Source organism: Euleptes europaea, chromosome 4, assembly GCF_029931775.1.
Source record: "Euleptes europaea isolate rEulEur1 chromosome 4, rEulEur1.hap1, whole genome shotgun sequence".
Lineage (NCBI taxonomy): Eukaryota > Metazoa > Chordata > Lepidosauria > Squamata > Sphaerodactylidae > Euleptes > Euleptes europaea.
Genome location: NC_079315.1, coordinates 23,232,906 through 23,260,143, shown reverse-complemented (window position 1 = coordinate 23,260,143; position 27,238 = coordinate 23,232,906). Strand labels below are relative to the sequence as shown.

At 46.6% G+C, this 27,238-nt stretch overlaps 1 protein-coding gene and 1 non-coding gene across 2 annotated transcripts in view; one reads left to right on the top strand and one right to left on the bottom strand.

Annotated features, from left to right (window-relative positions):
• PSD3 (pleckstrin and Sec7 domain containing 3) overlaps positions 1 to 27,238 on the top strand; it is a 126,276-nt gene that overhangs the window by 5,295 nt on the left and 93,743 nt on the right. The window contains exons 4-6 of the mRNA XM_056847975.1: positions 156 to 214; positions 5,785 to 5,787; positions 7,641 to 7,730. Coding sequence (XP_056703953.1) covers positions 156 to 214; positions 5,785 to 5,787; positions 7,641 to 7,730 — 152 coding nt within the window. The remainder of the gene's footprint in view (positions 1 to 155; positions 215 to 5,784; positions 5,788 to 7,640; positions 7,731 to 27,238) is intronic.
• On the bottom strand, positions 11,107 to 11,175 carry TRNAL-GAG (transfer RNA leucine (anticodon GAG)). The gene has a single exon. It is a non-coding gene; the product is annotated as a tRNA-Leu (tRNA).

Below are 27,238 nucleotides of genomic sequence, written 5' to 3'. Positions count from 1 at the left end.
TTAATTAGGCTGCGGGGGGTCCTGACTCAGCTTGAATCATGCTTTTCATGAGCAGATGTGAGTAGTGGGAAGTGTGATTTGTTGTGGTTCCCCCCCTCCCGTGTCACTTTTTGTATTTCATGCTTGGGGTGTTTTTTCTCTCCTCTTCACCGCAGATGGAGTCCACTGCCTCACGTGTGCAATTATGCTGCTCAACACGGACCTCCATGGCCACGTGAGTATTCTACAAAATGGGGGGATCGTGAATCTTGTTTTGTTAGAAATTTCACGAGGCACGCTCAGTGGTGTGTGTGTTGCTGCTAGGTGCTCGCTGCCAGCATTCTTACAGGAAGGCCATAAGGCCTTCCAGGTGATCTGAGCAGAGTTGGAAAGCAAGGGGAAAGTTTGTGAGACAGCCACGGGTCCAGAGCCTGTGTGAACCAACGCTAGGCAAGACAAATCTGAACTGGACAAACTCAGTATCAGGTATAACAACTGAGAGCCAGCATGGTGTAGTGTTTAGAGCAGAGGTGTCGAACTCAATTGTTACGAGGGCTGGAGATGACATAAATGTCACTTGGTCGGGCTGGGCCATGCCAGATTAGAGCGAAGTGGGGTGGCTGCCTTTGCTGGCTTGCGGGCCGGATAAGAGCTCTCAAGGGGCCGTATCCGGCCTGCAGGCCTTATGTTTGACGCCCCTGGGTTAGAGTGTTGGACTAGGATCTGGGAGACCTAGCTTTGAATCCCCACTCTGGTCCACTCTGGTATGGAAGCTTGCTGGTTGACCCGGGACTAGCCGGTCTCTCTCAGCTTAACCCATATTGCAAGTGGTGATCTGAGGATAAAATTGAGAGACCAGTATTGTAAGCCACTTTGAGTCTCCGTTGTGTGGGTGTGTGGGGGAAAGCAGGGTATAAATAATAGATGGAAGAGTAGCCTTGAATGCGCAGAACATTAGCCTAAGGATTTCCTGTAGCAGTAAGCTGCCCAGACTCAGGAAATGCAGTGGAAAGGGGACTGGGACTGAGCACCCTGGCTTCTTTGCTCAGGATGGTGTTGACCCAGTAGTGTTTGCCTAATATGGCTGCACTTCTGCCTTCCAACTGGTAGCACCATGGAGTTTGGGATTTGGGCCACAGGGCTCCAGGTGCAAGCAGAACGCTTATTTCTATTCAGGATATATATATCCTGTCTTCCAGTCAGCTGGTCTTCCAGGTGGCTTAGAATATATGATAACAATTGAAGCCGTTTGACTTCCAATCATAGAATCATAGAGTTGGAAGGGACCACCAGGGTCATCTAGTCCAAACCCCTGCGCAATGCAGGAAATTCACAACTATCTCCTCCCCCACACCCCCAGTGATCCCTACTCCATGTTTAGAAGATGCCCAAGATGCCCTCCCTTCTCATGATCTGCCTGAGGTCATAGAATCAGCATTGCTGACAGATGGCCATCTAGCCTCTGCTTAAAAACCTCCAGGGAAGGAGAGTTCACTACCTCCCGAGGAAGCCTGATCCACTGAGGAACCGCTGTAACTGTTAGAAAGTTTTTCCTAATGTTTAGACTGAAACTCTTTTGACCTAATTTCAACCCGTTGGTTCTGGAATGTAGCTCTTCTAAAGAAGATGCACAGGCATGGGATCTTAGAGCTCCTCCCCAGCTCTCTGGTGTCCCTTACCAGTGCGGCTGTGGTTCTTACAGGGGCCCCAATGAGCCCAGGGGAAACCACCCTCCAAGCAGCCTCAGTAGTAATAGTCTCAAGTGGGCTCATGGTCCAGCACTCTTTGGAACTAGGGTACTTGGCAACTTGGAGCACAAAGCGAAGTTGTGTACAGAGGATGACTTCTCAAAGACTTAGTAGTGACTGTGCTGGAAAGTCATTCATGTCTGACGCTCAAATGGTTATCTTTAGTCCCTGACTTGTTAAATTTCTGTTAAATTTTTGTAGTCCTTCCAGCTGTGCTCTGGAAAACCTTCAGTGCGCTTCCAGAAGTGTGACCAGCAGTAGTGCAATAGAGTGTCCTGGTGGCTGTTGTTGGTACGGACAGTGCCTGTGATTACTAAGGCACTTCCCCTCTCCATGAATAGAGTAATTTTGAAAGAACGACATCCAATTTTTTGCTTTCAAAATAATATAAAGAAAGAATGAGTTATCCACATATTGCACATATTGCACATTCAAAGGAGCCAAAAAAAAACAGAAGACTACCTTTCCCTTTCAGAAATGTCTGTCCTATCATGGGGTGGAATTGAAATTGATTGAACCAGAAATAGAATATGTTTTGATGTGCCTTGCTTAAAGACTAGTCTTTGCCTGTTGGGTTTGTACAGTTATTGATCTGACAGCGCTGGATAAGGACTTGGGCCACAGTGATCAGGGGACAGACGCTCTTCTTTTTCCTTCACAGAAATAACTGTATACAGCCTGAATATCTACCATTAATATTACCAGTTGCTGCTTTGCAGGATTGTCAGACTGATTGATGAACGCTAGGTGGCAGGGTATGCATAGCTTTCCCTTAGATGCTCTTGGTCCATCAGAACAGGTTGCCCAGCTCTATCTGGCTCTTGCATCCGAAGTTCGAAGGTCACGCAGGGTGGTGTGTTTTAATCTGTTGTGGGACAGTGTGGTCGGTGAGGACTTGAGGGACCAGTTTCAAAGGCCCATTTAGGCAGTACACTTCTTTGCAAGTTTTTGGCAAGTGGCTGCCTCTTAATCTAGCCTAGTGGTTCCCAAAGGGCGTGCTGCTGTAGGCCTTGAAGGATTGTCGTGGTTGGATGGAGCCAGTACAAGAAATTCATCAGAGAGTGGATTCCCTATACAATTCTGATTTTTGCCTCCCTTTGCACTGACAGGGTCCTAAGGGGTAAAAGTGAAGGTGCACCAAGATTCCTTGTCCTAGCCTGTGCTACAGCTGACAGCTCTGGAGGAATCCCAGAGGCATCACCATTATTTAGAAACTGCAGTGCCAGCCTGGAGATCTGAGTTACTTGGGAAAGGAGGATAGTGGGAGGCATATGATGTGGGCTTTCCCTTCAAGTCACAGCTGAATACAAATGATTGCCTAAAAAATAGAGGTAGGGAACCTCCCTATGGGTTAATTGGAAGGGGCCTGGCAGGTTACAAACAGAAGTCGAGGCTCTGGGGGGGGAAATTCACACACACCCTTAGAGTTCTAAACTCGCTCACAATTCTCGAGTGCTTTCCGTGAGCCTAGCCCCACTTGTCTGCTGTCTGTTTTGCTGTGGCAGGCAGAGAGTCTCTGTCTCTCCTTGCTCTTATTCTCCTTCTCCTGGAGAGGCAGCATGGTGTAGTGGTTAAGAGTAGTGGTTAGGAGCGGTGGACTCTAATCTGGAGAACCGGCTTTGATCCTCCACTCCTCCACATGAGCGACGGACTCTAATCTGGTGAACTGGGTTGGTTTCCCCACTCCTACACATGCAGCCAGCTGGCTGACCTTGGGCTAGTCACAGTTCTCTCTGAACTCTCTCAGCCTCACCTACCTCACAGGGTGTCTGTTGTGGGGAGGGGAAGGGAAAGTGATTACCGGTTTGATTCTTCCTAAAGTTGTAGAGAAAGTTGGCATATAAAAACCAGCACTTCTTCCTCTTCTCCCTTTCACCTCCTGTGGTGCCTTGGAAGCTGTTTCAGCAGCATCTAAGGTGTGCTGTCAAGGTGCATCCTGGGAAATATAGATTCCACAGATTGCGAACCCTCATTCAGTGAAAAACCTAGGGTGAAAATTCTCATCTTCATATTGGGGATGAGCCACTCAAGCTCATATTGTGAGCACAGAGATGACAAGTTGTGGCAGCCCCTCTGAGCATCTCCCATTCTCAATGAGTTTCTGTACTCTTTTGCAAATGCCTTCACCTTATTTCATTGCAGCTCTTCTTTCCACTCACTGTCTGTGACCTCATTTGCTCACACTTCCATTGGATTCTGTTGACTTTGGAGAGATGTGCCCCAGTAGCTTCCCGAGGTTACATCTCATTTGGAGATATGGCAGGTGCTGGTAAACAAAATTGTCTGGGGTTGCCAGGGCCAATGGAAATGAACAGCACTGTGAGCAACTGATGACAGGGAGAGTAAGGGCGAAGAAGAAGGGAAACAGTGTTGAGAAGCAATAGCAATAGTAGTAGTAGTAGGGGAAGGGCTGTAGCTCAGTGGTAGAGCATCTCCTTGGCATGCAGAAGTTCCCAGGTTCAATCCCCGGCATCTCCAGTTAAAGGGACTAGGCAAGTAGGCGATGTGAAACACCTCTACCTGAGACCCTGGATAGCCACTGCCGGTCTGAGTAGACAATACTGACTTTGATGGACCAAGGGTCTGATTCAGTATAAGGCAGCTTCATGTGTTCATGTGCTCATGTCAACATACCGCCCTGAGCCTGGCTTTTTGCTGGGGAGGGTGGGATACAAATTTAATAAAATAAAAAAAAGAAATAAGCAATAGTGTGCCAGACAGCATTGGGACAGCACAGACAGGAAGGGAGCTTTTATTATGGAGAGTAACCTTCGATCATTTGTGTCTCTGTGGCAAATGAGCTATTTTTGAAACTAAAGATTGAAATCAGTGAATACCGTATATACTCGCGTATAAGCCGAGTTTTTCAGCCCAAAAAAAGGGCTGAAAAAGCTGAACTCGGCTTATACGTGGGTCAATACGGTAGGGGAGGGGAGGGGGGAGGAGGGAGAGGAGGGAGGGGAGAACTTACCATTCTCACCGCCGCCGCCGGGCCCGCGAGGGTTCCTCCGGCCGGCAGGGGCCTCTGCAGGGCCGGCAAGGCCGCCCCGCCGCCGGCACCGCGAGGGTTCCTCCGGCCGGCAGCGGCCAGCAGGGGCCTTCTGCAGGGCCGGCAAGGCCGCCCCGCCCCCGCCGCCGGCCCCGCGAGGGTTCCTCCGGCCGGCAGGGGCCTTCTGCAGGGCTGGCAAGGCCGCCCCGCCCCCGCCGCCGGCCCCGCGAGGGTTCCTCCGGCCGGCAGCGGCCGGCAGGGGCCTTCTGCAGGGCCGGCAAGGCCGCCCCCGCCGCCGGCCCCTCGAGGGTTCCTCCGGCCGGCAGCGCCGGCAGGGGCCTTCTGCAGGGCCGGCAAGGCCGCCCCGCCCACGCCGCCGGCCTTGCGAGGGTTCCTCCGGCCGGCAGGGGCCTCCTGCAGGGCCGGGAAGGCTGCGCCGCTGCTGCCGCCGCCGACTCTCCTGGTGAGTAGGGGGTTCAGGGGCTCTTCCCCCTCCCCCCCTTGAATGGCACTGGGGTCGGGGTGGGTTGGGGTGGGAGGCCGGCGGGAGGGCGACCTGGGGCAGGGGCAAGATCTTCCCTGCGCTCCGCCATTTTAGAGCGCAGCTTTACCAGAAAAGGGAATTTCTTATTGACCCTCGGCTTATACGCGGGTCAATAAGAAATTCCCTTTTCTGGCCTCAAGTTTGGGGGGGTCGGCTTATACTCGGGTCGGCTTATACCCGAGTATATACGGTAGTTGGTAGCAGCAGGAATTCAGATGGTCAGAACTCTCCCGGCATCTTGCTTAGTTAGGTTTTGACCATAGTACTGATGTAATTCAGAACTGAGATTTTGGCTTTTAACGTTTTGAGATGGCTTCTGAAGATGAAATGTAATTGCTTCTCTTTTACGTATTTATTTATTGCCACCCTTTTTATTAAGTGTGAAAAATTCATAACACCAGCCATAACAACTGCAACAGATTATTTCCTGCCTCTTTCTCTCTCTCTCGATCTTGAAGCACTTCTTTTAACAAGTGTATATATATTTCTTTGTTTTGTGTCCCGCTGTTGTATTATTTTTCTAGGTGGTAAGTTGAAATGCAGCCATAGCTTGGAATGCAATTTAGCCATCACTGTCTGTTTCCTAACTATAATTCAGTGCTTCCGTCTGTACGCATGTAGCAAGACTTTACTAAATAAACCATTTCTTTCTTTCTTTAGAACATTTGCATACCTCTTACCTTTTAGTGCTTAAAACAAAAGACCAAAGTGCTACATATAATATGCATGTCAACTGCATGGGATGTCATGTAGATTCTTCCAGATTGAGTAGGGTATTTACTTCAGCAGTATTGAAAAACTAGCTGCAGTTTCCTGCTCTGCTATGACTTGCAAGTCCCTTGAAGCCTTGAAATCTTACTATGATCCCCAATTTGCTGGATACTGGTTCCTTTTATATTTGTCAAGCATTGGTAAACTGAGCCTTTCTCTCACATGCTGATACATGGTAAATCATTCAGATATCACTAAAGGTCAACACGGTGGTACCTTTAACAGGGTTGGGAGCTTGGAAATGGGACATTGGCTTGCGTGGTCCCTCTCTAACCCTTGTTTTCTTGGAAATGATATGAATTCCCCAATCCTACCTAGGGGAGGGGCTGTGGCTCAGTGGTAGAACATCTGCTTGGCATGCAGAAGGTCCCAGGTTCAATCCCCGGCATCTCCAGTTAAAGGGACAAGGCAAGTAGGTGATGTGAAAGACCTCAGTCTGAGACCTTGGAGAGCCGCTGCCAGGCTGAGTAGACAATACTGACCGATGGACCAGAGGTCTGATTCAGTATAAGGCAGCTTCATGTGTTCATATGTGTTGTACCTTAACCATGTTGAACCTTTTTGCTGGCAGCAACATTAAGTGCGGTTGAGGCTAACCAGGGCCCTTTCTCTGTCTTAGACACAGCGTTGGGGGAGCTTCTCTCATGTGCTCTGATCCTGCATCACTGGGTAGAGTACATGACAGCTGCGTTCATATGAGCAGGGGCACCTGCATGGATCTTTCCCACCCAGGCGTTGCAGGTCCAAGCAGGTGGGCCTGGTTCCATAAGAGCAATCTGCTTTCTTTCCCTCTATCTTCGGTAGCAACGGATCACTCCGGGTGAAGGGGGCCCTGTACCCCCAAATGTGTGAGTGAAGAGGGTCCGAAGTTCCAACTATACATCCAGGTGTGAAATCTAATTTGAAATCCTTGTTTAGTGGGCACCCTGGTTCTCCTGTTACTAATATTAGTTTATAAACACCTTAGAAGGCAGTACTGAGGAATTCGTTCTGGCAGAGGAAGAACGTGACTCCATGATCTGGTGTCTTACTGCAGTGAAGAGTATTTCTGCACTAGTTTGAAGATAAGAAACCCCATAAAATCAACTTTAAAGGCTTATTCCTTCCCCCCTTCCATTTTGGCAATTTTCTTTTTGCAAAGATGAGTTCTTTCTTTAAATAAAAAAATAACATGAATTTCTGTTCAGTTGAATGGTTTGAGGCTGTTGCTCTGGCAGAAACGATTCCAGCTTTTGTTTGTTAGGCAAGCCCTTAACGTTCTTGGAACGCAACCCACTCCCCTAAAGTGCTTTGAGAGCTGCTGCTGAAAAGCCTGTGCAATTGCTTAAGATTCATCCTCACCCATTATCTTTGTAGGAGTTGCAGGCCCACTGTTTGTTCTACCCTTCCCCTGTTGGGTGGCTTGTTCCTGCCATTTTCTGTTTTATAGTTGCATCAAACAGACACACTTAACATAAGAATGTCTCTAACCCTGGGATTGCTGCTCATTAGTTTGCTTTTTAACCTGGGGGGGGGGGAACACATTAGAGTTTTTAGTATGAAAAAACCCCTAGCATCTCACTCTTTTCTGTTAATTTGCATTAATATTTCTGTGTCCTGTATCTTTCAGAACATTGGCAGAAAGATGTCCTGCCAAGAATTCATTGCCAACCTTCAGGGAATGAACGAAGGCCAAGATTTCCCAAGGGAACTTTTGAAGGTAAGGCACTAAATTATTTTCTCCAGTTGGAATGCAATGTTAACTCCTGCGCTGCCAGTCAGCAATGAGAACAATGCTTTAAAACTGACCAAGCAGCACATCATTTCCCTCCCTGTTTATGATGGTGAATAATCATTTCTTGACTGGGGTGGATTTCTCGGACCATTCCTGCACGCTAAAGGGGAGGAGTTTTTCACTGATTCTCCCCTTCCTCCTGGCAGTCCTCCAACTCCCCATTCATGCTGATGTGGGAAGGGTCCCTTGTTTCCTTGGAGTAGCATTTTCTGGGGCATTTTGGACAGGAGGGGAGAGGCAGAGAAGCTGCACCCCACGGATGGAAATCTTTCTGTCTGCAGAGGTTTTTGGCAGGATCCAGTCCTGCATGTGCTGTGAATGGTGAGCACATTTTACTTTTTAGAATTGTGGAAGGTATTTATTTATTTATTATTTACTTCATTTATGCCCACCTTTCTCCCCATTGGGGACCCAAAGTGGCTTACTTCGATCTCCTCTCCTCCATTGTATCCTCACAAGCACAGATCTGCGAAGTAGGTCAGGCCGAGAGCATATGACTGGGGCAAGGTCACCCAGTGAGTTTCCAAGGTGGTGTGGGGATTCGAACCTGAGTCTCCTGGATCCTAGTTCGACACTCTGCCCATTGGTCTGGGGACTCTCAGACCACATGCCAGGCGGGCCAGTGTGCTGGGAGGAGGGCTGAAGCGAGCCTTGAACAATAAGGCTGCTGCATTGTGTGCCTGGGCCGCTCTGTCCTCCTGGGAGCTGGGAAGTCCCATGAAGCATTGATGCCACTTGCCAATTCTTGGGTGGCGGCAGCAGCAGCACACTGAATGGGATGCACAAGTACACACCAGCACACACATGAAGCTGCCTTATCCTGAATTAGACCCATGGTCCATCAAAGTCAGTATTGTCTACTCAGACTGGCAGTGGCCCTCCAGGGTCTCAGGCAGAGGTCTTTCACATCTCCTACTTGCCTGGTCCCTTTAACTGGAGATGCTGGGGATTGAACCTGGGCCCTTCTGCATGCCAAGCAGATGCTCTGCCACTGAGCCACAGCCCCTCCTCGTCATTTCCTTGATGTTACCCATATTGCTGCAGTCATAGGAATTTCAAAAAGTGTTGCCACTGCCCAAGAAGCACAGTCCCCACTGCAGTGACGAGAACCGTGTGTGTAGCATCGGAAGCTGGATGCCGTCATTGGTGGGCATGGCTCCTCATCTAATGGGGAGTGGGCATGCCTTCAGCACACGGTTTGCACTAGATTGGAGCCAGTGCTTTCTTGCTCAATACGCGAAGGCACAAAGCCAGCTAGACTTTTTACCCGACACACATTGCTGGCTGCGGAGCTGAGCATTTATGGTAACAGGTTTTCCAGAGAGCTCGCGAAGGAAGGTGACTCTGGGCTTTCATGTTTGAATGGAAGATATAATTTGAGATCAGGACATACTGCTATGATACATTACAGCTTTTCTCCTCTCGCATGCCCCGTGTATGCCTGTTCGCTTAATTTGTGCTAGCAGCCAAATCGGAATAGAATGCTGAAGTCTAGGATTTGCATTGCTGAGCCTTTTCCTATTGTCAGCAGTTACAGGAATGTGCCTCGTTTCTTTTGTCTGGTTTCCTGTGCAGAGAGTACTAGTTGTTAGCCAGGTTGTTGGGCAGTAGATGAAATATAAAAACGTGGCATCTTGTTGCATGTGGATCCAAAGCCCTGTAACCTCAGCAAAAGGAAGATTTGCATTTGATTTTTCTGCCTGTTTGGGTATTTGTCCTTAATAAAATGCAAGCCACAAGTCGAATCAAAAGAAGGCCCTGTGCTGTGTCTTCTGAAGTGGGTCCTGAAAATGGATTGAACATCCAGTACAATTCTGTGAAGCTCCTGTATACGGGTTGACCAGTAACAAGCTGCAAGAATACTGGAGAGTACAGCTTGGAGCTTGCTGGAAGATGGGTAGGACACAGACGTAACTAATAAAGAAGAAGAAGAAGAGTTGGTTTTTATATGCCGACTTTCTCTACCACTTAAGGGAGACTAAAACTGGCTTACAATCACCTTCCCTTCCCCTCCCCACAACAGACACCCTATGAGGTAGGTGGGGCTGAGAGAGCTCTAACATAGCTGTGACTAGCCCAAGGTCACCCAGATGGCTTCATGTGTAGGAGTGGGGAAACAAATCCAGTTCACCAGATTAGCCTCTGCCACTCATGTGGAGGAGTGGGGAATCAAACCCGGCTCTCCATATCAGAGTCCACCGCTCTTAACCACTACACCACGCTAGTCTTACCCTGTTTGGTGCCTATATTCCCTAGAGCAGTGGTTTCTCAGATTTCACTTTGAAGGAATCCTTCCCACCTTGGCTTAACCACCAAGGAATATCCATGAGTCACTGAAGATTCTGGGGCATGTTGTACAGCAGAGATTTCAATGTTTTTAGGCTGACCTTAAGATAACCTTTTCCTCATTGACTTGTCTGTTGCAGAAACCCCACCTGCTCACCTGTTGAGCTTTGGGAATAATTTGATGACATGTTCTCAGGCGTGCACCCAAGTGTATGTAGGTCGTTTGCCTGACCCGTTATAACTCACAGTAGGGCTGTATGAACTAAGGTGAATGTGCCCTTGGTAACCAGGACATTCCTAACATTCCCTGGCTGAGTTCAGACGCCATGCAAAACCATGGTTTTGTTGGATCGATGTCAAGATTGGAAACCCAGGACTCAGCTCACAGATGATCAGTCAAATCCTGGTTTGCCTCGACAAATGGGGTCATTGTCGCCTTTGCTCTAGCCGGGCTTCTCTGTAGCTGGAAGCACAAATGGGCACGATTGGTATGCATGCATAAATCACACAAGACTATAATTCAGACTCAGATTTAGTAAGCCAGGAAAGTTTTATTCCCAGGGACATGGGACCTGCGTGGACTAGAAGTCGCATGGGTCAAAGGGCAGCAATGTGAGAGGGGGCAAAATCACCCCCCTCTTCCTGCTTCTGTCAGTAGAGTTGCACTGATGGAAGAGGCAGATGGGTAAATTTCACCGCTTCCCCCTCCTCCAGTTTTTTAAGTCCATGCTTATTCCACAATAAACTTCTCTGAGATTGTAAAAGACTGCTTGGGGACAGATCCTTGCATCCATGGATCTCTGAGTCCAACCTATTACTTACTGCTTCAAAAGTGTCTGCTTCTGTGACTGTAGGACTTGCTGTGATGTAGTTATACATGAACACATGAAGCTGCCTTCTACTGAATCAGACGCTCGGTCCATCAAAGTCAGTATTGTCTACTCAGAGTGGCAGCGGCTCTCCAGGGTCTCAGGCAGAGGTCTTTCACATCACCTAGTTGCCTAGTCCCTTTAACTGGAGATGCCGGGGATTGAACCTGGGACCTTCTGCATCTCAAGCAGATGCTCTACCACTGAGCCACGGCCCCTCTGTTCAGCTCTGTTGTCATCAGGGGTTTTGCCTTTGATTTTCACAGGAAGCCATTGCTAACCACGATCGGTTCCTGGTATGGCTTCAGCTGAAAGTTCTTCGGAACATTATAAAAACAATTTACACTCATAAGAATTGCATTGTTGGGTCAGAGAAAAATCTGCATTTACTCCAGCATATTTTCTTTCTGAATGCTGCCAGCCAGATGCTTACAAGGAAGGCACGAAGGAGACCACCCTCCCTTGATTTTTGTCCCTGGCACATACTATTCAGAGGTATACTGCCACTGTACAGGGAGGCACTGCTTTAGCCGTAGTGGCTCATAACTATTGATAGACTCTGTGTCTAGTCTTTTTATAGAGCCATTTAAAACTCAGTGGCTGTGACCATAATTGTGTTCCAGTGAATTCCATAAGTTTAGCATTAGGTGGAAAAATACATCCTTCTGTACACATTACCGCTCAGCTTTTTGGTGGTTCCGGATGCCTAGTATGCCAGGGAGAGGGAAACATCATTGGGGGTTCTGAGTTCTAGATTTCTCTTTCTACTCATCCTGCCTAAATGTGCAGACCTCCACCATGTCACCCATTTAATCCTCCCCTCCCCCCCAAATATCAGTGGTCAAGACACTTTGCCTTTGATCCTGCCATTTCTCTCCATTTGTGCTCCTCCTTGCTGGTTGCGGAGGTGGTCACCCATTGCGGAGCACGCCTTCCTTTCCTGCTAGGTGCATCTGACTACACAAGGCTGAAGTCTTCCAAGGAGCCAGAAAGTGCCTAGCGCAGGAGAGCGTGCTCTGCAGCAGAGGGCCCCCTCCACATCTGGTTAAGGAAGCGCACAGTCAGAAAAAAGGTATAAGACCCACGCTGTTACCTTCGAATACGAAAAATGCCGATGTCTGCCCTGAAGATAAGTGCAAATGCAGTCTTCCTTAAGGCATAAATTTTCCTTTCTCCATCCAATGTCGTAAAAGTTTAAATCGGTGTTTTGTTTTTTTAGTTTGGTTCCCTTGGCAAGGAAGGAGGGGGGGAAATACGCTGAGAGGTGCCTGCAGGGTCCAGAATAACATCCAGCCAAGAACAGTAAGGCAGAAGATTCAGTATCTTGATAAAGGCTGCTCACGTCTCTCCACCCCACCCCACCCCCGCTTCTGAACTTGGAGCTGCTTCTTGCTTGGCTTCAGGCCTGGATGAGGATGTAGGAACCTCTTCAGGAGTATGTTTTAAAAAAAGAAAAAGATATTGGCTCCGGTTGCTTGTAACAGAACGTGCTTCAGTCGACGTTGACAAATCGGCTTGTTTCTAAGGCCGCCTTGGAGAGGTGCAGTGGAATGGCCTCAGACTCTCTAATTACAGACTCTTATTGACCGGATTGATCTCTCCGCAGTGTGTTTAAGCAGCCCACTTAGTGTAATAAAGGGAGCTTCCTCTCCGTTTCTCTCTCCCAGATGTATATCATTCTGGGAGCGGATTGTGCCTTTTTGCTTTTCTTTCTTTCTTTTTTCTTTTTTTTAACAAGCAGGTCTCAGACAGGCCAGCTGCTCCTAAATGAATTGGCTAATATTACCCAGCTGGAGCGAAGATTAAATGCCCTTCTAGGCTAGCCTCTTCTGTGTCCCCTCAGATTTTGGGCCTGGTTTTTTTTTTTTTTTTTACTGTACCCTGACTGCTGGGACATGGGGCAGGGAAAGGAGAAGAAGAGTTGGTTTTTATATGCCGACTTTCTCTACCAGTTAAGGAAGAACAAACCAGCTTACAATCAACTTCCCTTCCCCTCCACACAACAGACACCCTGTGAGGTACAGTGAGGGAAAAAAGTATTTGATCTCCTGCTGAATTTGCCCGCTTGCCCTCTGATGAAGAAATGACCAGTCCATAATTTTAATGGTAGGTTTATTGTAGCTGTGAGAGACAGAATAACAACAGGAAAACCCCCAGAAACCCAGAAGACAAAAGTCAGAGATTGATGTGCATTATAATGAGTGAAATAAGTATTTGATCCCTTTGCAAAAGATGACTTAGTACTTGGTGGTAGGGCTGTTGAATTAAAAAAAAATTAGGTATAGTTCGGATTCGGCTGAATTCGACCTGTTTAGATTCGGGATATGCCGAAGTCCGAACACCCCCACTTCGGGTCCGTGCAATTCGGCGGGAATTCAAAGTTCGGGAAAAAAATTCGGCCGAATAAAGCCATTAAAAACACAACCGCGCCTTTCCGCGGCTCTGGGGGGGCATTTTTGGGGGTAGAGGTCCCAAACTTTCAGCGGAGCTTCAAAGGACGTTTCTTGAAAGACCCCCCAAGTTTTGCAAAGATTGGGTCGGGGGGGGGGCTGAGATATGGGCCCCGAAAGGGGTCCTCCCACCCTTAATGTGCATGTCTGAGCAGAGCTTGCCGCCCACGCACAAAGCTCCCAGCCCCGACAAACAGCTGAGAAGTTTGCAAAGCATTGCAACACAACTGCAAAGCAACACGACTGCAGAGCAACACAACCTTGTAAGCAACACCTTTGCAACTGTGCAAAGCAACACCTGACACCTGGGAGTTTGCAAACCATGGAAAGGGACAGAGGCAGCTAGCTATGCATAATGAGCAGGAGGGGTGGAATTTCCCCTTTTGCATGGGACTCCAAATGCATTCTTTAAGTCACCATTTGAAAACCAGTTTTGAGCAAGCATCCAAATAGACCTAACCGCTCTTATGAATGAGGGAAAACCTGAAGACACACAACTGAAACCCCCCCTCAAACCAGGGAGAGAGAGACTCCAGGGGGAACACACCCCCAGGCAGAACCGGCAAAAGCCCCCTTTGGCTCCCCCCCCCCCACCCACAGAAACTGCTTCCTCCCCACACACACACAGACTCTGCTTTCCCCCCCCCCACACACACACACACAGGAGAAAAATTATAGATTAAAGCCCCCAAAGGGGTCTTACTGTGGCTGTCTTCTGTTCCGTCAGGAGGGGCTGGGGAGGACTTGTAATCCAAGATGATTCCAATTAGGCACGGGACGTTTTGCTCTGGAGATGCATACACGAACAGCTGATCCATTCATCCCAATAGGGGTAAGGGGAAAGCCCATATCTCGGGACCCCCTGACCCAATGTTTACAAAACTTGGGTGGTCTCTTAAGAAGGCTTGTCTGAAGTTCCTCTCAAAGTTTGGGATCTGCACCCCCAAAAATGCGCCCCCTGCAGCCACGGAAAGGGGGGGAGCCAATATTTCTGCCCCCACTGAACCCATCTTTACAAAACTTGGATGGTATCTTAAGAAGGATTGTCTGAAGCTATGCTGAATGTTTGGGGCTTTATCCCCAAAAAAGCGCCCCCTGCAGCCACGTAAATGGAAAAGGGGGGAGGGAAAAGGGGTGGAGCCCATATCTCGAGACCCCCTGACTCAATGTTTACAAAGCTTGGGGGGTATCTTAAGAAGGCTCATCTGAAGCTCCACAGAAAGTTTGGGGTCTGTACCCCCAAAAATGCGCCCCCTGCAGCCATGGAAAGAAAAAAGGGGGGAGCCCATATCTCGGGACCCCCTGACCCAATGTTTACAAAACTTGGGTGGTCTCTTAAGAAGGCTTGTCTGAATCTCTGCTGAAAGTTTTGTGTCTGTACCCCAAAAAATACGCCCCCTGCAGCCGCAGAAAGGAGCGAATGTGCACAAGCACCCCCCACACACAGGAGGATTTCCCTCTCTCTCTCTCTCCCGGGCCGGGCCGCACATCAGCTGATTCCTCCAGTACTCAATCCTGACTGATTGGCCAGAAGAAGACCCAGCTTGGCCACCAATTGGCCGGGGGAGGAGAATGCTGCTTACTGACGGTTATGCTGCTTACTGACGCCCCGAATTGGCCGGATTTATTTGTGAACTCCCGAACTCGCTGAATTCGGCTCCCTGGTTGCCCTCAATTTTTGAGTTCGGTTCGTCCCGAACTAAAAACCACCGAATCAGGGGAAATTCGGCTGTTTTTCAGTTCGGGCCAAACCGAATCAACAGCCCTACTTGGTGGCAAAACCCTTGTTGGCAATTACAGAGGTCAGACGTTTCTTGTAGGTGGCCACCAGGTTTGCACACATCTCAGGAGGTATTTTGTCTCACTCCTCTTTGCAGATCCTCTCCAAGTCAGTAAGATTTCGAGGCTGATGTGTAGCTACTCGAACCTTCAGCTCCCTCCACAGATTTTCGATGGGATTAAGGTCTGGAGACTGGCTAGGCCACTCCAGGACCTTAATGTGCTTCTTCTTGAGCCACTCCTTTGTTGCCTTGGCCGTGTGTTTTGGGTCATTGTCATGCTGGAATACCCATCCTCGACCCATTTTCAATGCCCTGGCTGAGGGAAGGAGGTGCTCACCCAAGATTTGACGATACATGGTCCCATCCATCGTCCCTTCGATGCGGTGAAGGTGTCCTGTCCCCTTAGCAGAAAAACACCCCCAAAGCATAATATGTCCCCCTCCATGTTTGACGGTGGGGATGGTGTTCTTGGGGTCGTAGGCAGCATTCCTCCTCCTCCAAACACGGCGAGTTGAGTTGATGCCAAAGAGCTCGATTTTGGTCTCATCTGAACACAACATTTTCACCCAGTTCTCCTTTGAGTCATTCAGATGTGCATTGGCAAACTGCAGACGGGCCTGTACATGTGCTGTCTTGAGCAAGGGGACCTTGTGGGGTCTGCAAGATCTCAGTCCTTCACGGCGTAGTGTGTTACCAACTGTTTTCATGGTGACTATGGTCCCAGCTGCCCTGAGATCATTGACAAGTTCCCCCCGTGTAGTTCTGGGCTGCTTCATCACCATTCTCATGATCATTGCAACTCCACGAGATGAGATCTTGCATGGAGCCCCAGACCGAGGGAGGTTGACAGTTAGGGTTAGGGTTAGGGTTGTCACCTTCTCACCAAGCTGCTTGGCAATAGTCTTGTAGCCCAGTCCAGCCTTGTGCAGGTCTACAATCTTGTCCCTGACATCCTTGGACCGCTCTTTGGTCTTGGTCATGGTGGCTTGTTTGGAATCTGATGGATTGATTGCTTCTGTCGACAGCAGAACTCTAACCCTAACCCTAATCTGGCTGGTTGATAGGGGATCAAATACTTATTTCACTCATTATAATGCACATCAATCTCTGACTTTTGTCTTCTGGGATTCTGGGGTTTTTCCTGTTGTTATTCTGTCTCTCACAGCTACAATAAACCTATCATTAAAATTATGGACTGGTCATTTGTCCATCAGAGGGCAAACGGGCAAATTTAGCAGGGGATCAAATACTTTTTCCCTTCACTGTAGGTGGGGCTGAGAGAGTATGACTAGCCCAAGGTCACCCAGCTGGCTTCATGTATAGGGGTGGGGAGAAAAATCCACCAGATTAGCCTCCGCCGCTCATGTGGAGGAGTGGAGAATCAAACCCGGTTCTCCAGATCAGAGTCCACCTCTCTTAACCACTACACCACACTGGCTGTTGTACAGAAGATGGTACAGTGGGCTTTACCATGCTGGCTGGTGTACAAAAGTTGCTACGGTTTTCTACATCTGTGCTCCATCTTCTTCCTCTTTTCACCTGGGTTGACTTGAATCTCCTGCATGAAAGAGAGCAGCCTGATCTGGTGTTACTCACAAGGGAGGAATCTCAACTGTGCCCCTCCCCATAGGAAGGAAGACTCCCTCTTTTCTCAGCTAAATGGCATGGGAGCAGCTGCAGTGTGGTGTTTTCCTACATCATGCACATGAGGGTCTCATGTGGACGAAGCCTTCCCCCCCACAACCACGACTGCATCTCTAGGAAACTGGGACAACACTGGCACGGGCAGGGGCCTGCAGTATAGACCAGTATGGATTAGGGGTTAGGGTGTCAGACTGGGACCTGGGAGACTGAGGCTCAAATCCCCACGCTGCCATGGAATCTCACAGAGTTACCTTGGACCTGTCACTCTCTCTCAGCCTAATCTACCTCACAGGGTGGTTGCTGTGAGTATAAAATGGAGGAGAATAATGCAGGATAAAATGGAGGATGTGTACCATCCTGAGCTCCCTGAAGGAAGGGTGAGATAATGATATGCTAAGTAAATGGGTTCCTCACACATAGCCTGGTAGTTTCATGTCACTTTCTCAGCAGGGAAAGGAACCATGGCTCAGTGGTAGAGCATCTGCTTGGCATGCAGAAAGTCCCAGGTTCAATCCCCGGCATCTCCAGTTAAAGGGACTAGGCAGGTAGGTGATGGGAAAGTCCTCTGCCTGAGACCCTGGAGAGCTGCTGCCAGTCTAGTAGTCAATACTGACTTTGATGGACCAAAGGTCTGATTCAGTATAAGGCAGTTTCATGTGTGCATGCTGCAAAGGTAATTTGGAAAGATGGGCGGAACAAGGCCTCTAAGCTAGTACCACATTTATGTGGACACAGGATCTCTCAGAGGCTGCAATAGGAAAGCCCCAGTTCTTTTTTCCTCCCTTTTTCTGCGGGATGAATCAGATGCATAAACGTCAGAACCAAAACACATCTGCTTTCTCAAACCCTGATGTGTGAATGTCAAACCTCTTGAAGTGTTTCTGGCAATTTGTTGTCACTGGAAAATAGATGTGTGTGTGTTGTGTTGCCTTTCCTAATGGGCATTCTTCATGCTGTTTAGGAGACGCAGGTGTGTGCACCCATGCTTTCCAAAAAAGATCTGGGAAGAGCTCCTCTTAAAGATGTGCTCTGGTTTCCTCCTCAAGCTTCTCTTTCCCCCAAGCATTGCTTTCCATTTTGGAGTCATTCAGTATCGCATGGGTCCACCAGATGGCACTCTGCCACTGTGGAAGCAGTAGATAATTGTTTTTGCACTATCTTATCTCCTATAAGGCCAGATACACCCACCTGTAATTAATAATAAAACAGGAAGCGTGGAATGGATTTTATATCTGAGTCACAGTTCTTTCCCTAGTCTCATCCTCCCCCACCCCCATTACACGAGGCTACATCTGAAGGAAGAATCTAGCCTAGTATCTTGCATAAAGTTTATAACTGCAGAGGAAGGCAATGGCAAACCACTTCTGTTAGTCTCTTGCCTTGAAAACCCTACTGGGTTGCCATAAATCAGCTGCAGCTTGACGGCAATTTACACACACACACACACACACACACACACACACACACAGGTCATTGTCGTACCTGAGGAGCGCTAAGAACCAAGGAATCAGACTGACAATGGCTGAGCACCCTTCTGCCCTACAATCGGTTGGTTAAGAAGAAGTAGAGTTGGTTTTTATATGCCGACTTTCTCTACCACTTAAGGGAGACTCAAACCGGCTTACAATCACCTTCCCTTCCCCTCCCCACAACAGAAACCCTGTGAGGCAGGTGAGGCTGAGAGAGTGTGACTAGCCCAAGGTCCCCCAGCTGGTTTCATGTGTAGGAGTGGGGGAACAAATCCTGTTCAACAGATTAGCCTCCGCCGCTCATGTGGAGGAGTGGGGAATCAAACCCGGTTCTCCAGATCAGAATCCACCGCTCCAAACCACCTCTCTTAACCACTACACCACACTGGCTCTCAAGGAGTTATGTGTAAAGCCGCCTTGAAAGGTTTCAAGCCAGGACTCTGGAAGGAATTGTGTAGGGCTGTCTTGGTCCCCTCCAAAAAGATTTCATGAAATGAGGGAACGAATCAATTCCGTCATTCATACTCCAGGTGAGAGGATCTGCAGTGGTTTCTGTCCACTGCAGCCATGTGCAGAGAGGGTTAATGCTGTCCTCCCTATGCTCAATGGAAAAGTTTGGGCAGAAATTGTGGAAGGGAGGGTCAAACCCTGGACTGTCAAGTTTGCTTTTAAAAAGGAGTTGTGATATCTGATTCTTTTAGACTTGCTGCTGAGGCCCGATGTTTGTCTCTTCCTCATTGCCTTTCCATTTATGCACAATCTAGTTGGTGTATCTTCTTCCCATGTACTTTGTTATACTATACCTAGTGTATTCAAACAGTGACACTGAGATCTCCTTTTTGGATTGCATTTCTTCTGATGCTCCGTCTGGTTTTTGTCTCATTTTTGTACTCCTGGGAAAGCATTATCTGGCTACAGTTATCTGTGCTTTGCTGCTCTCCATGTTAGATTGCTGCAGTATGCTGTATGTATGGCTGCCCTTGAAGACTGTTCTGAAACTTCAATTGGTTCAGAAGGCATTTGCTGATGTCCACCCTAAAAGTGGAGCGATCCTTAAAAACATAGCTTGCTATTTTTGAAAGGACTTAATTGGCTGCCAGTTTGTTCCTAAGCACAGTTTAAAAAGTGCTTGTTCTGACCTCTAAATGCTCTGGAACCCCCCTCGAGGAGCACCTGCTTCCATATGAACCAAGCCATTGCAATCTTTGTTAGAGGTCCTGCTTGGTGTGCCCCCATGATCTAAGATGAGGTGGGGGGGGCTGCCACAGATTGAGATTTTCCAGTTATGTACCTCATACACGGAATCCACATATGAATCTTTTCAGCAGGCGCCTACTCAGGTGTTTTATTGTCCTAAGCTTTTGATGATTGCTTAAGGTGGGTTATGCACATTGGCGTTTTTGGCTATGTCTGCTGGTATTGCTGTTTGATTGGGTCCTTCCATTATTTTCAGCTGACTTTGTATTATTGTTGGTTGTATTGGTTTTATTGTATTTTAATGGAAATGTTTTGAGCTCATATCTTTTTCTGATTAAAAAAAGTGTGTGTGTCTGAGAGAGAAACTGTATTACAATAGCTGTACTTATTATGAGGTATAAACCAGTAGGCACATTAACTGCTCTTTAAAAAACACTTTTTGGGGTTACAATTTAATCTTAATTGCATCTGAGCTTGGTCCCGCTACTCAAATCTTGGTATGGTGCCTCTGCTTTTCTATCTCCCTCCATTCTGCACATCGAAACCATCTTTAAGCTTCTTTGTCCTGATTTCTGTGCGCTCAAAATTAGCTCATATTAGAACACAGAAGAATCTTCAATGGTTTCAAGATGAGTACAGCTAGTTCTTCAGGAAATCATCCCAAACCATATGCCACCAGTGGCATATGCCTAGCAAGTTTATTGCACATACGGTAGTGGCAAAAAATCCCCACAATTTAGAATACGTGTAGGTAGATCTAAATGGCATTAAAAAAAAAAAGAAATCTAAAACCCGTACAGATAAGTAAATGCTGCATTTATTTGTCTGAAGTCTCTACTGACTTAATTGTTATTACTTGGGTTTACTGGTGGCATGCATGTTAAGCCATCGTTAAGATGATACAATTCAGAATATCTGAATATTGTCACCTTCATTGGCATGTAATGAAAGTTGGTGTACACAGATTTGGATGTGAGATGCTTGCATGCTTGTACAAATTGCTGTTTCTTGGAAAAACATTCATGTGTTTTCAATCACAGTTCATTAAGTCATGGAAACGTATGGAAATGTGGTCTCAAAGTCTATACATATGCTCTGTCCAGATGAGCTGTTTTGCTTTTCAGAACACAAAAGGACAAGGTTCAGAATCCAAAGATGAGAATTTACTGCAGCTAGTAAAGTGCAAGATTTTAGTGTATTTTGAACAATAAATTGAGTGGAAAAGATGTCTTCTATTGGAAACACAAGGCAAGATGTGTGGCATGGTTCAGATGCTATTGCCAAACCTTGGTTATACTGTTATGGGTACCAGTCCCTGGGAACCTTGGTTTTGTACACAATGCAGGAATTCTAAAATGTGTTTTAGTCCTGATTTGTAAAGGAAAGCACAAAGCCCTTTAAAGGGCTTTTTCCATTTCCATGCCCAGCCAAAATGTAGTGTTACTCAGCAGGGAAAGGGGGGGGGGTCTGAGTTGCAGGCGGTCCTGGTTAAGACTGCTGTTGTATCTGTGTTTTTTTACAGGCATGATGTGGGGAGAAGGGGAGTGGAGGACAGCAGTAGCAGTGCAAGAAGAGAGTTTGTGGTTGCCATCCTCATCTGCTCCCCTGCTGCTTGCTATTGCTGTTTTTTGGGGGGGGGGGCAATTCATAACTCTGTCTGGAAGCAGACACTGTTATTGGTCATTCAGTGACTAGGTTAGTTATGCAACTTTGTGTTCAGTAGACATGCCTGCTTCCTTTCCCAAGACCCCTCACTGCTGATTTTCCCCTGCCATCTTCACAGTAAGGTTTCGGCATAGGTATGACTTGCAACAAAGGCTGATCCAGTTTCCCTGTTAAACCGGGGTTTTAAGGAAGCAATTTGAAGGTGGACAGCCAACCCTGGTTGAGCAAGGAACTTGATTAGCTTTAATGTTAGTGCTAATGTATCACTTAACTATGTTGCTGCTAGGAATGAGAAATTCTTTCCCGGAGGAGAAAGGGAATTCGTGACCTCACTGCCTGTTCCCAATTTATTACTCCTACTTCAGAAAAGACCTGTGTTACGTCTGTAGTGGCCCCTATGTGTGTACGAAGAAAGCTGCACAATTGTTTGAGAGACTGCCTGGGAGATGGTAGGCAGAAGGCTTTCAGAGGGCCATATATGCTTTTGTATGCGCATGTGCATAGATGGATTGTGCTGAGTGTGCATCTGCAAACACCCATACAAGAATTGTGATTATTATTATTATTATTACAATGTTATCAACAGACGATCTCTACATCAAAGCTGCTTGCAATCTAAATGTTGACAGTGGAAAGGGGAGGGGAACAATAAGTTCTTCTTGACGTACATCACTTTGGGGTTCTGGAGAACATTCCGGGAATAAAAGGCACCAGGGGATCGTGGGCAGACTTGCCCAATCAGAAGGAGACTCGACAACAGCTGAAGACTTAAGTAATTCAGGAGAGCTTTCACTGCTTTTTAGAAGTGGATGAAGAGAAAGGACAAAAATGGAAATAGGCAAAGGAGCAACCAGGCTGTCTGTCGCTGCTCCTGCCCTTGACAGCGACCTCTTGAGTGTTTGGCTGCTTTTGTGAGGCTGCTTAGTGGGTTTGGCAGTTAAGGGAAAACTCTGTCCAGATACTGTGGACCAGGAATTAAAAGCAGCCAGCTGAGAACGTGCTGTTGTGGTCAGGATTTATGCTCAAGTCTCCTCTGAATGGAGGACACTTAGAGCCAATTTGTACACTCCTTTTGATACTTGGGGCATGAAAGCACTTGAGTTTCAATGGCAGAATGCCACTGATTATGAATGGTATGAATGCCTATGTTTAAATGGATCAGCTTCCCTGTAATACTGATATGAGGACCTGATCCCTTCCCAGTTGTCACTTCTGTGCAGATAATCCCCATAAACTATTTAGGTCTCTCCTTACCATCACTTTAATGCTCCTGTTCCCCCCAAATGTACCAAGGGTAAAACTATCTTGGCTGATACAGTTTTACTGATCTGTATTTTGATCTGAGCTAGATAGCCCAGGCTAGCCTAATCTCATCAGCTCTCGGAAGCTAAGCAGGGTCGGCCCTGGTCAGTATTTGTAAGGGAGACCACCAAGCAATAAGAGGGTCACTACGCAGAGGCAGACAATGTCAAACCACCTCTGAATGTCTCTTGCCTTGAAAACCCTATGGAGTCGCCATAGGTTAGCTGATACTTGACGGCAAAAAAAGGTCAAACTTTTTAATTATTTTTATTGTTGTCTTATTTTAATTTGTAACCCCCCCTCCATTTACACTACAATTTTGGTATAAGTTCCCTCCTCCCCTTTTACAATGCTGATGCTTTAATAAATCAGGGTAGTAGACAGTTGAGTTTGAGCTACATACTGAATTCTTCCGTATTCTGATTTACAATGAAATAAAGCCCTTATATCACATGAAAGGGAAGTATATATTTCCTTAAACATGTACCATTTTGGGGAGAAATTATAAAGAATGATTCCTAATGTGTTGCGTACTTAATATATAATGTATAATTTGCTTATAACTTATTTCAAACTGTAAGATTAGGAGTCAGTAACACAGAGAACAACTCATGAAATGTATTTTATTTCAGTATATGGATTTATGTTTATCTCTTGTCTTTGGATCATACTGAAGAATACCAGACATAATAAATATATACATAATCTGTTGTGCCGTATTTATAATGCGTAGTCTCCAAAGGTAGATATATTATCCATAGTTCATCTTCTATTTAGGAAAGCGTTCCTTAACTCAGTGGGTCATTGGTACAGATTTAAGAGCTTACGTATGTAGGCTTTACTTTTAACACATGTGTTTTTAGATCAGATAGTGATTTTAAAGTAGGCTATTTTAAAAAAGAGAATTGTACTATAGTTATATTTATTGTTGTCATATATTCTAATAGCAAAGTCGGCCAAATCTGAGGATACTTAAATCTGGTGATTGGAGCTGTAAACAGACAGGACAGATCTTTCTACAAACCTGAAAAGCGCCCTAGGCTCGCAGAAAAATTGGAAACCTAAAATATATATATATAGATTGGGGATTAAAAGTAAAATAAAAGGAACATCTGTAGATTTAAAAAAACAGAAGCCCTCAGTGGCAGTTGCTAGGCAACCACAGCATTCTAGCCTTGGCTTGTGTCTGTAAAAGGCAGGGACAGGGGGCAGGACCCTTTCCAGGCCTCTTTTGGCGTTTGATGGCGAACTCATCAGAGCAACCAATGGGTAACTTGATCCCACTCAACTTGCATGACTCGCCTAGGCCTGGCTGTTTGCTATTTTTCAGCAGCAGCATAGTTAGATAATCAAAATCGGGCCTGGGAGACCCAGGTTCAAATAATCAGTCTGCCATAGAAGTTCATTAGGTGAGGTAGGGCCAGTCATATACTTTCAGCCCAACCTACCTCATAGGGTTGTTGTGAGGATAAAAGGAGCAGAGGAGAATAATGTAACCTGCTTTAGTCCCTACTATTGAGAAAGGCAGGGTATAAATGAATTAAATAATTAATAAACGTAGTTGAAATTTAAATGATCTCATTTAAGTTAAAGAAATCTGATTACAATTTATGGATCCCATGCAAAAATTTTGTGTACAGAAGGGGGAGGATATTTTCACTGATGCCTCCCCCCACATACTGCAGACCTTAGACTCTCCCACCCCATGCTATATCAGGAGGCTCTTTTCCGCCCCGCCCCCCCTGAACAACATTTTGGAGAACATTGTGGTCTGCAGAAGGAGGGAAGAGGTGAGGAAGATCCGCTCTGCTTACAGAAATTCCTTCCATCGGTGAAATGTTCTATTGGATCCAAACCTGTATTTTAGATCAATTCTTCTGTGCTCTGCAGTAAACATCACAGAGCTGAATCTCAAACAAACTGAATCTTTCATGATGTACCAGTAGCTTCAGTTCCCCTCCCTCCTTGCTACCATGCTTGTCTGGGCTTCGTAATTATTGATTTGGACTCGAAGGTATATTTTGGAGGTCCCTACACAATTACTTCCCGGAACTTTATGTCTAAGATATTTCACCATCTATCATTAGTTGGCTTACTTACCTATACTGGTCTGTATTGCAGTGCAAACAATGATTAAATTTCCCCATGTGAATGGGATTGGAACTGTCTCAGATGTGCAGTGAGACTGTTACCAAACTTTTATTGCCCAAACAAGAATCACAGTTCACTGCTGAACTTGAACCAGAGTCAAACAAGGAAGTTTAATGATTCAGCTCCCTATTCCTGTGGAACAGTGCATGTCACAACTCTTCCTCCAAATCCCTGCCGTCTTGGAGTCTGCAGATGTGAATTCTGGCTCTGAGATTTTGCTCTCAACTAGACGAATGGATATACCGCACTGGGATCCTGATAGTTTTAGCCTAAGCCACAGACAGTGTTGCATCATTTTAAAAATCAACTTGCTATTTGTAAAAAAGCCCTTTCTCTAGTTCGTTTTTAGTCTAGAGAGGTATTGAGATAATAGGAAATGTCAGTTAACAAATGCTTCTTGGACTCTGAATTGTCTAAGGGGAGATGTATGTACCTTTCATTGACCGTTTCTGTATGGATGCTTTTGGGAAGTGGGTGTCCCCCCCCCCCCGCTTCCCTATAATACCATGATGTATTCATGCACCTTTGTGGTTTTCCCTGGCTGTTTTCCAATCTTTTTCAAACCAGCTTTGCTCCAAAGTTTTGGGAAAGATCACAGTAAAGCCTGGATTTCCTGTGTGGGAAAATTTGGATTTTCCGGCCTACCTGGCAACCATTTTCTCTGCCCTCGCAGAAGCCATTCTTCCTCCCACTAGGGTTCCAACCTCCAGGTACTAGCTGGAGATCTCCTGCTGTTACAACTGATCTCCACTGCTAAAACCTGTTATCTGCTAATGCTGCGAACCAACCTATTCAGGTTGGCAATAATGAATCTCTTCTCCCTACCCCCAGACAACTCTTGAACCAAGCTAATGATAGACAGGTACATGGATAAATAAAAGGTGGTGTGTATTAGAATATATATAGGGGAAAGGTGGCTGACAAGCAAGCCGGTTGTGTTAGAAAAAGGGGGAAATACAGTTTACACGAATAAAACAGCATAATTTTGAAACAGTGTTCAAAATGTTGGTTGCTTCCACACAGAAGTTTGATGTGTTAGTGGGGTTTCACCATCCTTGTGGCATTGCTCTCTAATAGGATTGCCAACCTCCAGGTAGTAGCTGGAGATCTCCTGCTATTACAACTGATCTCCAGCCGATAGAGATCAGTTCACCTGGAGAAAAATGGCCGCTATTGCAATTGGACTCTATGGCATTGAAGTCCCTCCCTTCCTCAAATCCCACCCTTTCAGGCTCCGCCCCAAAAACCTCCCGTAGTGGTGAAGAGGGACCTGGCAACCCTACTCTCTAATCATCCATTTCCCATGTTTCCTACTGCTCTGCTCCAATTTTTTCCAAAATCCAGTCTGAAACCAGCATTCTGGAAAACTTGCAGTCCGAATGCGTTTGTGTGCCATGTGGACAGACAGGTCACAAGTTTAAAGGTCCCCACGCACATCAGCACCATTTTTCTTGCTTCAGCCCTGTGTAGTTTCCATTTGCCCTCTAATGGCACAAGGGGGGGCAGTGGTGGCAGCTCTGGGGGTCGAAGCGAGGACGGTGCACGGAGAACTGCCCTGTGGGTTCTGTATTACTGCTGTGAATGCCTCTTTGTTGGTAGCAGCAATGAAAGCTACATGGAGAATTGTCACCACGCTGACACACCCATTGTGAGGGCAGTGTCAATAATGCATTTTACAAGCTGAACGTTTTCAGGCCAGGTCTCCCAGTTTAGGAGCAGATTTTGTCAAGTAGAAGGTGTTTGCCCCCGAGTTCTTAAATTGCCCTAACTGATCTGAGCTCTTGCATCATCTTCCTGTTGTCTACCCTCCCCAGCAATTTCCTTTTGGAAGCTGCAGTGGGATATTTATCTCATTTTGCTGTCAGTCTCTTGCACTTTTAATTAAAGATTTGTTTATTATGCTCTTGTTTTCTGCCTGTCATGGTTGCTTTCGCCCCTCACATTCAAATCCTGCAAACAAACCTTTGATTAAAGTGAATTAGAGACATTGTGTTTGATCCAGTCCATTTATTTCAGATGGCTGAAAGCGAGAGTGGCATTCTTTTTTTTAAATTTTACATAATGCAAGTCATACCGGGAAGATTGCTGTGTATATAACTGCTCTAGGAAGCTGCAGCCTTGCTGTTCAGAAGATCCAGCTGTAGGGATCACATTACACCTGTCCTTAAGGACCTGCATTGAGTACAGATTTGTTTCTGGGTCCAATTTCCAGTGCCAGCCTTGACCTGATTAAAGCCCTAAACAGCCCAGCTGTCTGAAGAAATGCTTCTTTTTGTATGTTCCTTCACATGCCATATAATTTGAGGGATTCCTTCTCTAGGTGCCCCCTCCATCTGAAGCATGGCAAATGAGCACAACCTTGAAGGTTTTCTCATGGAATTTCTTACCTGGAAATTTATTATGTAGAGAGACAGCATTATGTATTGGGTAGAGTCTCATCCTGAGATCTGAGAGACCCACACTCTGCTGTGGAAGCTTGCCAGGTGATCTTCACTTGACCCACCTCACTAAGCTGTTGTTAAGATAAAATGGAGTAGGGGAAAATGTTATGAGCCACCTCAGGTCCCCATTGGGGAGAACAGTGGGGCATATATGAGCTAACTAAATAAAAGGCCACTT